The sequence below is a fragment of the Mus pahari genome, chromosome 1 (assembly GCF_900095145.1).
Source record: "Mus pahari chromosome 1, PAHARI_EIJ_v1.1, whole genome shotgun sequence".
In the NCBI taxonomy this organism is placed as follows: Eukaryota; Metazoa; Chordata; class Mammalia; order Rodentia; family Muridae; genus Mus; species Mus pahari.
The window spans coordinates 7,883,273-7,897,674 of NC_034590.1; the positions used below are offsets into that span (position 1 = coordinate 7,883,273).

General features: G+C 50.3%; 1 protein-coding gene across 1 annotated transcript in view; it reads left to right on the forward strand.

The window, feature by feature from the left end:
• Pepd (peptidase D) overlaps positions 1–14,402 on the forward strand; it is a 133,876-nt gene that overhangs the window by 15,737 nt on the left and 103,737 nt on the right. Inside the window, exons 4-5 of the mRNA XM_021200673.2 lie at positions 5,968–6,031; positions 13,996–14,043. Of these exons, the coding sequence (XP_021056332.1) occupies positions 5,968–6,031; positions 13,996–14,043 (112 nt within the window). The remainder of the gene's footprint in view (positions 1–5,967; positions 6,032–13,995; positions 14,044–14,402) is intronic.

Genomic DNA, 14,402 nt, shown 5'->3' on the forward strand with positions numbered 1-14,402 from the left:
TCAGTCTTGCTTTGGTCCAGTATTTCCCCACTATGCCCCCTTTCCTCCCTTTTGAGATGGTAATGCATATCCTGTGCCACACTGTCTGTTGGGAGTATGTGATCTTCTTTTTCATTTGATTTTACAGGGGGTTACAATTAGGAGATTGCCATGAGTCTCAGAATAGTCTTTGAAGTTTAGACTTTATTCAGTGTGGAGACTGTGATAGACTATGGATGCAGACTTTTGAAGTTGGACTGAATGCATTTTGCATTATGATATGGCTTTGTTATGATATGGCCTATGGGGATCAGGGAGCGGAACATGGTGGTTTGAATAGAAATGGCTTCCATAGGCACATAGGGAGTGGCACTATTAGGTATGGCTGTGTTGGAGGAAGAATGACACTGGGGATGGGCTTTGAGGTCGCAGATGTTCAAGCTAGACCCACTGTCTCACTCTCGTCCTGCTGCCTGCCAATCCAGCACCATGTCTGCCTGCATGCTGACATGCTTCCTGCCTTGATGATAATGGACAAAACCTCTGAAACTGTAAGCCAGCCCCAGTGAAATGCTTTCCTTTATTAAGAATTGCTATGGTCATGGTGTCTCTTCACAGCAATAGAAACCCTACCTAAGGCACTGTTCATTCAACATCCCCTTGGCCCTGCCTTCTCGCCCAAACTGAGCTTGCTGAGATGAGAGGCAGCTCAGAAGCTGGTAGATACTTTCAACTGTTCTTTTCTCCCTCCCTCCCTCCCTCCCCACCCTCTCTCATATGACACTATGTAGCCTAGGCTGGCCTCAGACTCATATCCACCTGTCTCCTCCCCAAGTGCTGGGATTGCAGGTGACAATTACCATGCCCCACCAAAAGAATTATGTGGGTAATTGTGTGTGTGTGCGTGTGCATGTGCATGCGCGCACACTGGGGCTGCATAACCTAGGCAAACACTCTACCACTGAGCTGTTCACCTAGATATTTCCTTATGAAGAATTGGCTCTAGCAAGAAAGGATGGATGTTGCCTGGGAGTTGATGGCAGGCATCTGCAGCTGGTACATTGGAGGATTCTACCCCAGTTGCTGAACCCTTGTAAACTCCCCCTGTCTCCTACAGTTACAGCCTGGGAATTAATTGTCCTTGACTGAAGGGCTTACCGCCAGGACCTTGATTGGTCAGGTATCAGCTCTTAGCAGTCTGCTTTCCTCATGCACATGTAGTCTTCAAGAGTACAGGAACTCTGTAGCCGAGTCTGAGACTATTAACGCGCTCCTTTAGTCTGGCCCTGCTTTGCTGAGGCAGCTCATTGTCTGGTGCAGAACAGAGCCTCGAGTAACCTTGAGGGTAGATTCATGTCTGCAGGGTTGCTTCCCCTGCTGTATGAGGCTGTGTGTGCTATGTAGGCCAGGCCCAGCAGCTGTGGTCCCAGGGGAGACTGACACCATGGCTGAGACAGTTTCCCCAGCAGACCTTTCCCTTCTGTGCTCTGGGCTGACTCACCGTCTCTCTGTACTGAGTGCTTGGGAGGGAAGGCCTGGTTGTAACAGGCAGGTGACAAAGGGGCCAGTTGTCTGGGCTGGAGCTGGGAAGCGGCCAGATCTGATGTGCACGGCTGCTTCCAGACGCTGCGGTAATCAATAGGGCACTGGGAGCAAGGCTGATGGGATTACCTGGCCTTTGCAATCACAACCCACCAGACTGAACATTTGACCTTAAGCTCCTCAGCTTCCTTTGGTGTCTCTATCTGATGGCTTTTGAAAATGCATCTGGCAGGTTCTACAATCCAAAGTCACTCAGGAGACGCGAGGTCCGTTGTAGGATCCACAGCTTCCGTGGGCACAGCTTTGCCGTCGGGGGAGCCTGGAAGCCCAGGGCTGGTCTGTGCCTCACCCTTACTGAAGCAGGAGGGTGGGAGCCCCTGATGTGCTTGGAGTCTATCCAAAAGAAGATTAGTTGACAGTGGCTCTGGCCTGGACATCTGGAAGTTCCCTCTGTGGCACACCACACCAAGTAGCTTCACAAACATGGAAAGTGAGCAGCTAAGAGTATGGACAGGGGATCCTCTACATTCCTTCCTGTCCCTGACCAAACTGAAGGGACAGGTAGTGTGCTTTGCCTAGGTTTGCAGGGAGGTGGTGATTGGCCTCTCTAGGCCCTGTCTGGCCCCAGGTTACCCAGGAGTGTGTCTTGTGGAAGAGTGCACATGGGGTAGCTTTTGTTGTTTGAGACAGGGTCTTGCAATGTAACTTGGAATGACCTTGAATTCAAGATTCTTCTATCTCAGCTTCCTGAATACTGGTGTCATGGTGTGTGTTATCACACTTGGTTTTATGTGGGCTGTTTGTGACGTGATATATAGTGTGTGGGACTCAGTCTCTTTTATGGCGCTGCCCTATCCCCCCTTGAGTCACAAGGAGGCAGGGCTTCCTGAGCCCCTCTGGGGAAGTACTCTGGCTCCGGCTGGTATCAGGAGGAAGGGTGGGCTCTTTGAGGAAAGCAGTCTTCCGGAGGCCTACTGGGTTCTTTTTGACTCCTCCTGAGCACCCGCACCTGACTCCCAGCACCTAGGGACTAGCCAGAGCCTCTAGCTTTCATGGGTACATGGGCAGGTTTGTCTCAGTCACTGATCCTTGCAGTGTGGCCTTCCTCTGCCTGCTTCTCTGTGTTGGGATGGTCTCAGAGGCTGCGCTGTGGCTGCCCCAGCTCACACACAGGAGCAGTCTCCAGGCTCAGACACTGCTCTGATTTGCAGAGGGCTGCTTTCCTCTTTGACAACTTAATGACATCTTGACATGGTTGCTGACTTCTGCTCTGCACGCACCGAGTTGTGCCAATAGTGGAATAAAAGGCAGTGGCATTGTTTGGAGCTGAAGGCAGGCGCCTGGCGCTGGAAACGGATGATGGTTGCTGTCATTTGGCCTTTTTACTTATTCATTAACCACAGGCAGGTGGTCAGCTAGCCACTAAGACCTGCCCTTTAAAATCCCATTTTCTGGAGGGTTCCATCATGTCTGCATCATGTGGCATTAATTTAATGGCTCCTTCTCACCTGAGGACTCACATGGGGCTTTGGGGCCCATGGTGCTGTGACCAAGTGTCACCTGTTCTGACTCTGGGCTTGTGCTTAGGGCCAGCTGCTGGCAGAGCACAAATCCCCTATGCAGGATGGGTGTCCTGTCAAGGGAGGCAACTTCTCTCTGCTGCCAGAACTGCACTGTGGACTGGGATGAGTATCCAAGTGAGCTCAGCTCCTCTCCTGATTCGTCCCTTCAGTCTGGTTCTTTTCATTGGGATCTCCCATGTGATGGGACCAGGCATGAGCTGTGCCTGCTCCTCACCACACGCCAGCTAGGTGTAGATCCTCTTAAGAAGCCATTTTGTGCCCTGTCTGAACCCCCTCAGTGCATTCAGAGATTCCCAGTGACCTTCCCCACCAGTAGACATGTCACCCCTTTCCCGTCAGCTCCACCAAGTTGTGGCTGCCAAGTGTTCCATGGCTGGTTTGATCATGCAGCCTGGCACATATGTCCCTCCAGGTAATGTCTAAATGATTTTTACTGTAATTAACTCACAAACATGAAAAAGCAAGTACTGTTCAAACTTAATTGTCTCTGTCCTAAGAATGTAATGGGCAGAGTACAAAATGCCCATAGCTCTTCGTATTTTAGACGTTGGTGGTTATTCCTGGCAAGACAATGCATGAGAGGTACATTAAGACCCAGTTTGCACTCAGCCTAGACTGTGGCATCTGCCTCTGAAAGGAGAGCAAGTACAAAGGGTACTGGGGGGGGGCAGTACTTGTGCTCGCTTCTTCCTGTTGGGCCTAGGCTGGGGTCCAGCCTCTCTTTGCTCCACCTTGCCATCCATAGACAGTTGTCCCCCATAAGGTCATATATTAAATGCCTGTTTTTCCTACCTGATGGTGTTTTAGGAAAGAAGACTTTGGAGGAGATAGGTCACTGGGATGTGTCCTCGGGGTGCCATCTTGTCTCAGGGCCCTCCATCTCTGCTGTCAGCTGTCCATCCACTGCAAATGGAACAGCCTTTGCTGTGTATGCCCTCCACCGTACTGCCCTGCCTCCCCATTCACTCAGGAGTAGTGGAGCCAAGCAGCCCCACACTGAGCCTCTGAAACCAAGAGCCCATGAAATAAATAGCTCCTTTCTTAGATTGCTCTGCAAGGCATTTCATCGTAGCGATGTAAAAGTACGTTGTGTAAGCACCATGCGGGAGTTTGCGGTGAGCACGCGGGAGGGACACCCAGTGTTCACAGCTTACCGCCATCACCTTCTCTTTGCTGTCACTTCCCCTGGCTCCATGGGATCAAGCTCTCGACCTGGGGCTTACCACTTTGAGACCTCACCAGGCTTCTGGTCTGGCAGGTCTCTGACGGACTCTAACTGTGAGACTCCAGAAGGGAAGGACAGGGAAATGTTTCCTCGAGGCTTCCTGCGAAAGAGGCCTCAGGTGCTCTGTAGTGGCGGATATGAAAAGGTTAGGGCCCCCACTTTAGTGGCTGGCCTGACCTCAAGTACAGAGCCCTGGAGGCTGAGTCAAATCTTTGTGCTTCTGAATCTGTAGTGAGTTTGCTTTTCATGCCTGTCAGTACTGGTGTTGACAAAGTGAGGTAGGGCGGGGCTGTGCTGGCACAGCTGGCACAGCTGGAGAGGGTGATGAAGATAATCTAGCAGCTATCTTGCTGGTGGCCCTACCCCTTGCTTTCCCAGTCTGCACCTGGGACTCCCACAACCCAGTTGAAGTGACACCTCCTGCCTCAGCTCTTGAGGCCTTTTGCTAAGAGGTGTCAGATTGTGGCCAGTTAACTTTTGAGCCCTGTCTCATGGCAGAAGCTAATGTGACTGAATTGTGCAAATTTAATTAGTGGCAAGAGCTTGATGCCCAGTGAGTTTTTCAGAGGTCGAAGGAGAGGAAAAAAGAAACGAAGAGGGCATTCCATGAGACCACAGTGAGATCAGAGCTTCTCAGCCTCAAGTGGGCTTTCTACACACACACACACACACACATATACACACTCTGCTGGTTCCACTATTCCACTACCCTCCCTGTCCACTGGTCCTATAGTCTGAACCTCTGATAGCAAGTTTTACTTGCTTGGGTGGAAAGAGATTGATATATGGACTCCTCGTTCCCAAGCAGCGCTGTGCTGTGGCACCTAGGCCGTGGAGCTCTGAGGGCCTCCTGGTTTCATCCCCAGATGAACTCCCAGGAGTACTGCCTGCCATCCACACATCCCTTACGTCCATGGTAAATGTAGAGACCACCTGTTGTGCTGTACTGAGACCTCTTGGATGGGGCACGTGCTGCGAGACAATAGTAGGACGGGAAGGGGTGGGTATGCAGCCAGGTTTGCAGTAGTGCAGGTGGCGTATACGCACTTCACTGGATGTGGCACTTAGCTGGTGACATCACCACCCTCCATGTAGTGACTTTTTATCCTTATGGGAGCCCACTGCCCCTAACAGCATTGATTCATCTGGGTGGCACTGCAGCCTGCTGAATCCAGGGAAAGCATAGAGTCTGGTGAGGGCTGTCTCCCCTCATCTACTCCTGCTTTCTCCTTGGCTAATTGTTTCAAAGTTTGATGACTCAGCTTAAATTCTTCTCATCACACTGAGAAACACTGATACTGACTTCTTTAAAGCATCGCGTATTAACCTTCCTTTAAAGAGGTGCAGCTGGGAAGTCACTTATGCCATGCCCCTAAAGGCGATGTGGAGGGAAAGAAGGGAAGCAGGGACTGTATTCTCCCGCTGCTTGCTGTAGGCAGCCAGGGACACAGTGGACTGAATCAGAGGTCCCAGGGTGGCAGAGATGGTTCAGTAGCATGACACCCTTTACCATCAACTGCTGGGTATACCTGCTTGGTGCTGGGTCCTCACACTATGGCAGGGATTTGGTAGGCGGGAGGTGACCAGGCTTGGGCATTGCCAGGCCCTGACTGTGGTTTCGTTGTGCTTTCTTTTCAGGATCCATTCCAAGGAGTATTTCAAGGAGAAGTACGCTGTGGATGATGTCCAGTACACGGACGAGGTGCGTAGCTGACTCCTGAGGTTCCTATGAAACCTGCCTACAAATGGGACACCTCTCTAATTAAAACTGCCAGTGGGCTCAGCCTGGGCCTTTGTGTGTTGAGGGGTCTATTTGTAAGAAGAACCCCAGGTTGTGAATGGCCAGTGAGTATACAGGAACTGCGGAGTACCTTGACTTAAATCTACCTTCCAACTTGGTCACCCAGCCAGTGTTGGGTTGTGTGAGTAAATGTGTCCGTGTTGCCCCGAGGCTGTGAATCTGACCCTTGTGCAGGCAGATAAAAGGAGCTCTTTCAACTTCCACTGCTGACAGTGGCTTAGGCAGAGATGGGAGCACAGCTCAGAGCAAAGTCCTCTGATACCATGGCCACTGCCTAGCACACAGGAGGCCACTCTGTTCCACCCCTGGTTGCTGTCACAGCTCCATGTTCTAATCCCACCCCATTCTTTTGATAAAGCTCTCCAAGTCAGAGCTGGCTAGAAGTCAGCATCTGCCACTGGCCGTCCACCCTGGCCCTGGCTGGTTCATCTGGACAGGGCACCATGGCTGCATGGCCCTAGACAGAGCTTGAAGGTGCACACATGCTAAGAGCTGGGCTGCCAAGCTTTGGAAGCAACTTAGATGCCTGTTAGTGGATGAATGGAGAAAAGAAATGTGCTCTATGTCCACAGCGCACTGTTAGTCATTCATGAAGTCATTTTCAGGAGGATGGATGGCACTGGGGATCTTCATGTGACTGGAAAGCAGCCAAATGCCCTGAGTTTGCCTTCATATGTAGTCTAGATAAACCTGCCCATCTGCCTGTCTGCCTGTGTGCCGGGTGAAAGCAGAGGCACTGTTTGGGAAGTGGGAGGGGAGGAGGGTTGGAAGGAGAGAGACAAGAAAGGAGAATGGAGAATAAGATCAGAGGCCTGTGAGGTCACATGTGAATACCCGATATTGAAGCACAATCTTGTGCTGTGAATGTACACTAATCATTTCTTCGGAGAGACCTTGATGAAGAAGAAGAGGAGGCAGTAGCAGGGGAGAACTTTGAGGCCCGGAGTTGGGGTTGCAGGGTAGACCAAGCAAAAACCTGTCCTTCTGGGCAGGACACAGCACCAGGTGAAGAAGTAGGTTTTGAGGGACCCTGGCCAAATTCATTGCACTGTGAGGAGCCTGCCTGTCTCTGCTTAGTGTTTTCTGCCTGGCCTATTGGCTCTGGGATAGATAACTCTCCTTGACCTTGGACAGACCAGCTTCTGCCTTATTCTATGCAGGGGCAGCATGGTCCTTCCTTGAGTTCTGTAGCCCTGGAGTGCTACCCCCCCCCCCGCCACTCTTTATCACCACCATCCATCAAGGCCTTGCACTGGCCCACTCTGGTGCTCTCGGGATAGTTTATGAACATCTGCTGGCTTCTGCTCTGCACCTGTTGTTGTCCTATCTCCACCCCGAGAACCTGACTGTTTGCCTTGCCACGTCTCTCCTGCAGTCTCCATCCTGGTCCCAGAGATGTACAGGGTATCAGATGTGTTTAGATCCAGGGATCCACCTAGTAGTACAGGGTGTGGGCCAGCACAGGAAGTGAACTCATGGATGAAGTCAGGGAGGCAAAGTAGAGCTCTGTCCGGTTCCCAGGAAAACCTCAGAGACGGCAAGCACTCACATACCTGTACCTGAGCCCTGTCTTCTCTACCTCCTGCCTTGTTGGACCATGGGGAGACAGGCAGTGTATTATTTTTTTCTGAAAGGTTTAAAATAATTATTAGTGTGTGTTTAAAAGATAATTTGTACATTTGTGTCCATGTCTGTGTGTTTATGTCCATGTGCATGCAGTACCTATGGAGACCAGTAGAGGGCACCAGATTTCCTGGAGTTGTGAATTACAGGGAGTTGTGAGCTGCCCAGTGTGGGTACTAGGAACTGTATACTGGTCCTCTGAAAGAGCAACAAGTGTACTTAACCATGGAACCACCTCTCCAGCCCCATAGTGTATGTACACTGTAGAGCAGAATGAGCTTGTTGTTTTATATATGTGCACTGTATGTGCACTTTGATCTGAAGTCCATGTTTGTCCTGCCCAATGCTAACCCTCTTCTCCTCACATAGTTCCTCTTCTACTTTCTTCTCTTCTTTTCTTTCAACTGTAGATTCTGTAAATGAGAGGAAACACCATGTTTGTCTTTCTGATTCTGGCTTAGCCAGATGATCTCTGCTGGAGATGACACACTCTCATTTCCTATGTGGCCAATTAATACCCCATTGTGTGTATGCACCACACCTTCATTCTCTGTTTGTCTATTGATGGGCACTAGGCCGACTGCATGTCACTGGTGTGAATTGTACTACAGTAAGTGTGGGTATACGAGGATCTCTGCAGTAAGCTGATTTTGCTTCTCTTGGCTGTATACCTAGGACTGGTGTAGTGGGCTCATACATAATTTTGTGAAGACCTTCAGACTGATTTCCATGTTGGATGCGCTCATTTAAAGTCCTACTTGTAGTGTATCAGATTCCTTTTCCCATACATTGAGAAGCAGCTTTTGATGGATCCTTATGTCATGTGGCTTCCAGTTTTTAAGAGAGACTGAATGTTTGTTTACATGCTCCTAATGAGGCAGTTTTCTACATTGTATCTCTAAGCATTAGAGGAGATCTGTTTATCCTTCACCCTGACTTTGGTCCTGATACTGTCCTTTGGCAGATACATCTCCACTACCCTTGTACCCTATAAAGTGCATCTCAATGTCATTGCTCATTTGGGCCTTCACCTTGGGATCTCCCATCATCAAACCTGGAGAGAGAACTAGAATAGGCTCTGTTTCAGGGTTGTGAGCTTCCTGTGTTTGGCTGGGCTTCACTATTGCTGAGTAAGATCCCTCTCTGGGCTGCAGCCTCAAGAATTGTCATAACAGGAGGGAGGGGAGAATTCAGCTCCCATTTACACTGTGATTTCTTGGGAAAGGAAGGAGCCCTCCAGATGCAGGACAGTAGAGGAAGACGAAGTATCCAGGCAGGACATCCTTAGTGAAGGTGTAGACAGGCCAGTTTGCTCTTAATCCTTGAAGGCAGAATGTTAAATGAAGGCATCAATAGAGGTCAAAGGGCAGAGCCTTTATAGGGTTCAGGAGTACTCTGTAGGAGCAATATAATCATTACCATCATTGATCAGATCTGCTGATCAGCATGGCTGCTGGTCAGTGTTTTTATTTCTTTGAGAACGGAGGGCCTTGGATGTGCCAGGCGGTGCCATTGAACCACACCCCAGTAGGACAGGTGCTTTACTCTGGGGCTGGATGCTTGTAGTCCCTCCCAACCTGTCCTACAGTGACCCACAGATCCAACACTATAGACAAGGACGTCAAGACTGAGAGGCAGAAGGCCTCATCCATGCCCACAGCTGGGGTGTGGCGGTATTGTGCTGACTCCAGCTCTACACTTGCCTGACAGAAGTCAAAGGCTGATTTACAGGAGGCTTGCTTGTTCAGAGGGGACCCAGGCTGCCGAGTCCCTGTGATTTTCTGAAGCTGGGAATGAATCCCACCCAAAGGAGCAAACTGCTGCTTTGAGTCCCGTGGGCTGGAAGCATTTTTCTGATGTGGGCAGCACCCAGGGCCCAGGCTTAGTCCGTCATAGAAAGTGACCGGAAGCTCCCTAGGCAGGTATTCCCCGGCCAGGTCTATAGTGCTCAGCCCTGCCTAGCCTTGGCCATCCCTGCCCATCTTTATAAACGGGACAGCTAGCAGCCGGTGGGTGCTTGTTCCGAGGGAGGGTGGGAGTGGCCCAGGGCAAGGCTGATCCCTTGATGTAATATATGCATATGTATGTAAGATGCATGTATGTATGTTTATATAAAATGCACGTATCAGAGGACGGCATGCAGGAACCCCTGAGTTCAATGCCCAGAACCAAGTTAATGAAGCATAGTGGTGCATGCCTGTAATGCTAGCCCGTGGGAAGTGGAGGCAGGAGGCTCAGAAGATCAAGATCATATTCGGCTATTTAATGCATTCAAAGCCCTGGGCTACGTGAGACCTTGCCTCAGACAATGCAGATGTTTGAGATGACAGACCTGGTTCCCCTCCTCCTCACGGAAGAGCCAGAGCTTAATTACTGGGATGGGGTCACTCAGGGGACCCCTGGGAGGGGGCTCCACAGCACTGCTGTGTATACTTGGTGTAGAAGCTAGTGTCTAACTGGGAGCTGGCAGGGCAGAGGATGAGTTTTGTACTTGCTTTATGGCAGATGTTTGAAGGTCGCAGGGTCAGTTAGGCAGGCAGAATGTAAGAGAAACAGCCACAGCCGCCCAGGGATAGATGCTACCTGCTTCTTAGCCTGGGGGCGGGAGTGGGGGGGAGGGGACAGCTTCAGGAAGAGGGGTGCCTTGCTCTGAAGGGGTTGAATTCTCCAACTGCTCAAGAATAGTCAGACAGCCATTTTGTGGGCGCTACTTTGATTTTAAAAGCAGATTCAAAAATTTAAGGGCATTTCAGGCCACTGGTGTGTGCTGGTGTTTTGGGAAGCTGCCATGAGTAATGGCTTGTTTTCAAGCGTTTCAGTGCTGGTAGGGCAGATCCCTGCACACTGGGGCCACATGGGCTTTTCTCAGCAACACAGTTGAAGCGTGCCTAATTCCTTTGTTAAGAGTGACTCACTGGCTTGGTCAGAGTCCTGCTTAGGAGCCCATGTAAAATTCCCTTGGGCAGCTTCCGGATTGTCCCCAGGGCAGGATCTGGGCTCACAGGGCTCTGATGATTCTTTTGGTGCCTGTCCACCTAGTCAAGGCTGCTCAGGAGATGGATGCTGGCTATGACCTGCAGCCAGACAGGAACATTTAACAGCCTCACTAGGGAGAGCAGATGGGTCCCCCGTGGCATGAGCTCCTGGGAAGGCCTGGGGTTGTTAAAGCTGTGCAGTCTAGTCCTAGGGCTACATTCAGAGCCAGTGACATAGAACCGAGTCTTGTTCCCTTAATTTTTGAGGCACAGCCTCCAGTCGGTGTGCTGATGAGTGTAGCACTAATGGGTCTCCACGGGGAAGGCAGATGGAGCTGCTGGGCTGGGAGAGGTTCTGCAGCCATAGAGGTAACTGGGGCCCACTCAAGCAGCTGTGATCAATAAAAGATGCTACTCTGCCAGAACTCACCGACGCCTGGCCGGCTCTATCCAGCCTCCATGCGTCTGAGCGTCAGGCTTGCAGCAAGGGGGCCTTCTCCATTATTCCTAACCAGCATGTCCAGAGAGTCATTGTGGAGAGAAAACCCATCAGCCCGCACATTTGTTATCCAGCTCCTGTCTCCTAAGGACAATAGCAGATACAGTCCCCAAGTGCCTCCTCGCTCTCTGATTCTGCTGCTGTAATTGACGGCATTGGTGTGCGCTGATGAATGTAGACCCTTCGAGTCAACGAAACAACACACCCAGGGCCTGACACACTCTGCTCTGTAGGTTTTAATGAGCCTCTCTCCCCTCCCGGAGTGGCAGGCGGAGCAGGCAGGGCAGGCAGGCGGGAGCAAGGGACTTCATTTGTGAAACAGAGGGGCTCAGTTGTTCTCCAGTTACTGAGTGAGGGAAGGAGAGAGGCAGTTCCTGGGGAGCCCACACCTCAGCCCAGTAGGCTAGACTGGCATGGAATACTGGCCTTTGACCCCATATTCAACTAGGTCATTTAAGTTTTAATTTTTTCCGTTTTATTATTACCCATCCCTTTGTTCTTACCTTCCTTTTAAGGAAGGGTCCTGGGGACTCTGTGCTGGCCCTGAGCTTGTGATCCTCCCACCTCTACCTTCCAGGGTCTAGGAAAATAGGCACATACTGTACCTGTTCATTTCCTTTTAAAGTAAACTCCCCCCTCCTTAGGAAATAGGGTCTCATTGTGTATTCCAAACTGACCTTAAACTCACAATTTTCCTACCTCAGCTTCCCAAATGCTGGAATTATAGATGTGAGGCACCACACTGTATCAGGAAATAAATGCTTAATATATAAATATATACAAACTATACCAGGATGCTCACACAGCATTATTTATAATAATTCATCATTAGAAATAATTTACATGTCTAGCAGCGGGAAGGATCAAGTAAATTATGCATATTCCATTAAGACTTTTCTATAACCACACATTAAAACTGGGCTTTGTTATTTCTTTTTAAAGGTGTGTGTGCGCGTGTGCATGTGTGTACTTGTATGTGTGTGTGTGTGCGTGCGTTCGTGCGCTTGCATGCTCATGGAGGCCATAAGAGGGTATTGATTCCCCAGAAGCTGGAATTATAGGTAAAGCGACTGATAACGGGTTTTAGAGACCAACTTGGATCTCCTAGAAGAGCAGTCAGAACTCTTAATCCTTGTGCCGTCTCTTCTGTCCTGGCTTTGCCATTCCTTAACTGTGCATTTAGGCAGGTTCTGTAACCCTCACCCAAGCCATTTCATCTGTGAGTCCTGGACGTTTGTAGCAGAGCCTTTATGGGTGGTTAAATGAAGGTGATGTATGTAAGATGACTGACACGGGCCGTAATCAAAGACTTATTGAACGTTTACCATCCCCAGCAGTAGTGACTGCTAAAAATTACGTGTTTGAAGAATATTTAATGACAGGAAATAAGCGAAGCATGTAATTTCATATGATCCAAATGTCATTACAGTTCTCTGTTTCTGTGCACAGAGCCGAACTGTCTCTGGGGATGGGTGGCAGGTGCATTTTCTCTTTCATGGCTTCCAGTATGTCCCAGCTTTTCTCCAGAAACCTTTTAGTATTGAAAAGTGTGTATATGCTATGTCAAAACCTATCAAAACATCTACCTTAAGTGTGTATGGTGCGGAGAGTCTCAGCAATAGCTCAGCTAGCCTGTTGGAACAGCCCATCTGTGTTGAGGGTATCAGAGCTTATGGTGGGGGTGAGGAGCGTGACAGACAGTCAGTGGAGGACTAGATTGCCTCCAGCAAGGTGGTCAGTACTCTGGAGTGCACATTTCCCAGCTGGTGTATGACTGGTCCTTTGTTAGGGCAGGGATGACGGCCGGCTGGGGGTGAGTAGAGAAGGGAGTGACTGAATCTGCTTTCGGGGCTGGGCTGGGGTTCAGACCCAAGAAGGATATGATGGACTAGTCAAGATGGGGGAAATGACCCAGCCATAGGTGAGAGTGAGCAGAGGTGTGGGCAGGTGAGTCTATGTCTGCTCACACAAGGTACTGGAGAGGAACCATTCAGCTTGTAAGGCCAGGGGACCAAGGAGGCCAGGGTGGAAGCCAGTGCGTGGAGTTGGGGAGAGCTAACTTCCTTCAGATTAGCCTAGGAGATCAGTGGGGAGGGAGGGGGGAGTCATCTACTCTGAGGATGGGCAGCTACTGGGGTTTGTGTCTGATAGGACCAGATCTTTGCAGAAGAGCAGGAAACCATCACGCAGTTTGCTGGCCTTGGGGAGTGGGCAGGTCTGGCTCTTAGGAGCCAGCGGTCTTTGTGGTACCTGGAGGCAGGCCACATGGTGAGGTAGGTGCTGGGTTATGCCTTCTGTACTATTTCGATGGCTGTAGGGATTTCTGGAGTCCTTCTACTTCTATGAGCCTCGGTTTCCTCATCTTAAGGGCAGGGTGGCAGTGGTGTCTCTCCTGTCTTAAGGACCTGCTCCCGAGATGAGCACTGTAATCATCAAGTCATGATTGTGTATCATCTCCATTCCGCTTCTCTGTCAGACTAGTCACTTGGTGCTGTGACTGACCCCTGACAGAGCTTGAGAAAGGAAAAGCTCCAGTCCACAGTGGGTGCAGTTGGTGATGGCAGGAGCTCGTGGTGGAGCACAAGGGCTCCTGTCACAGCAGACCGAGAGCAAGGCAGCCATCAGGGGCCGCCAGACCCTACCTCCTAAAGGATTTGCAGCCTTCAAAATAGTCCACAACCTGGCCACTTCACACACCAGTCAGTGTGAGACATTTCAGCTTCAAACTGGAACTCTGCTCTAAAGTGGGTTTCCCTTTTGATTTTCAGATTGCCAGTGTCCTGACCTCACGGAACCCCTCCGTCCTCCTCACTTTGGTAAGTGGCTGGTCTCAGGAGCCATGCAGTTCTTGGCACTGCTGCGCAGTGGGGGTATGAGGATTAAGAGATTGAAAAGAAGCTAAGCACAGAAATATGCAGGCTTGGGATGCTGAGGCAGGAGAATGGGAGTTAGAGGCCAGCCTGAGCTACATAAGTGAACACAAAAGAGAAGCTGAGAACTGGTCACCTGTGGTGAGTAAGAACACCTGTGTGCTAATGGCTGACCGTGGGATATGCTGTGTCTGGTCTTGTAGCCACAGTGGGTAAGGTGCCACCAGCCATCCTTGGGCTTAAAACCAGACTTGGACATAGAACTGTGTCCATCTGAAGCTCTCAGCATTTCAGGTATAGATTGT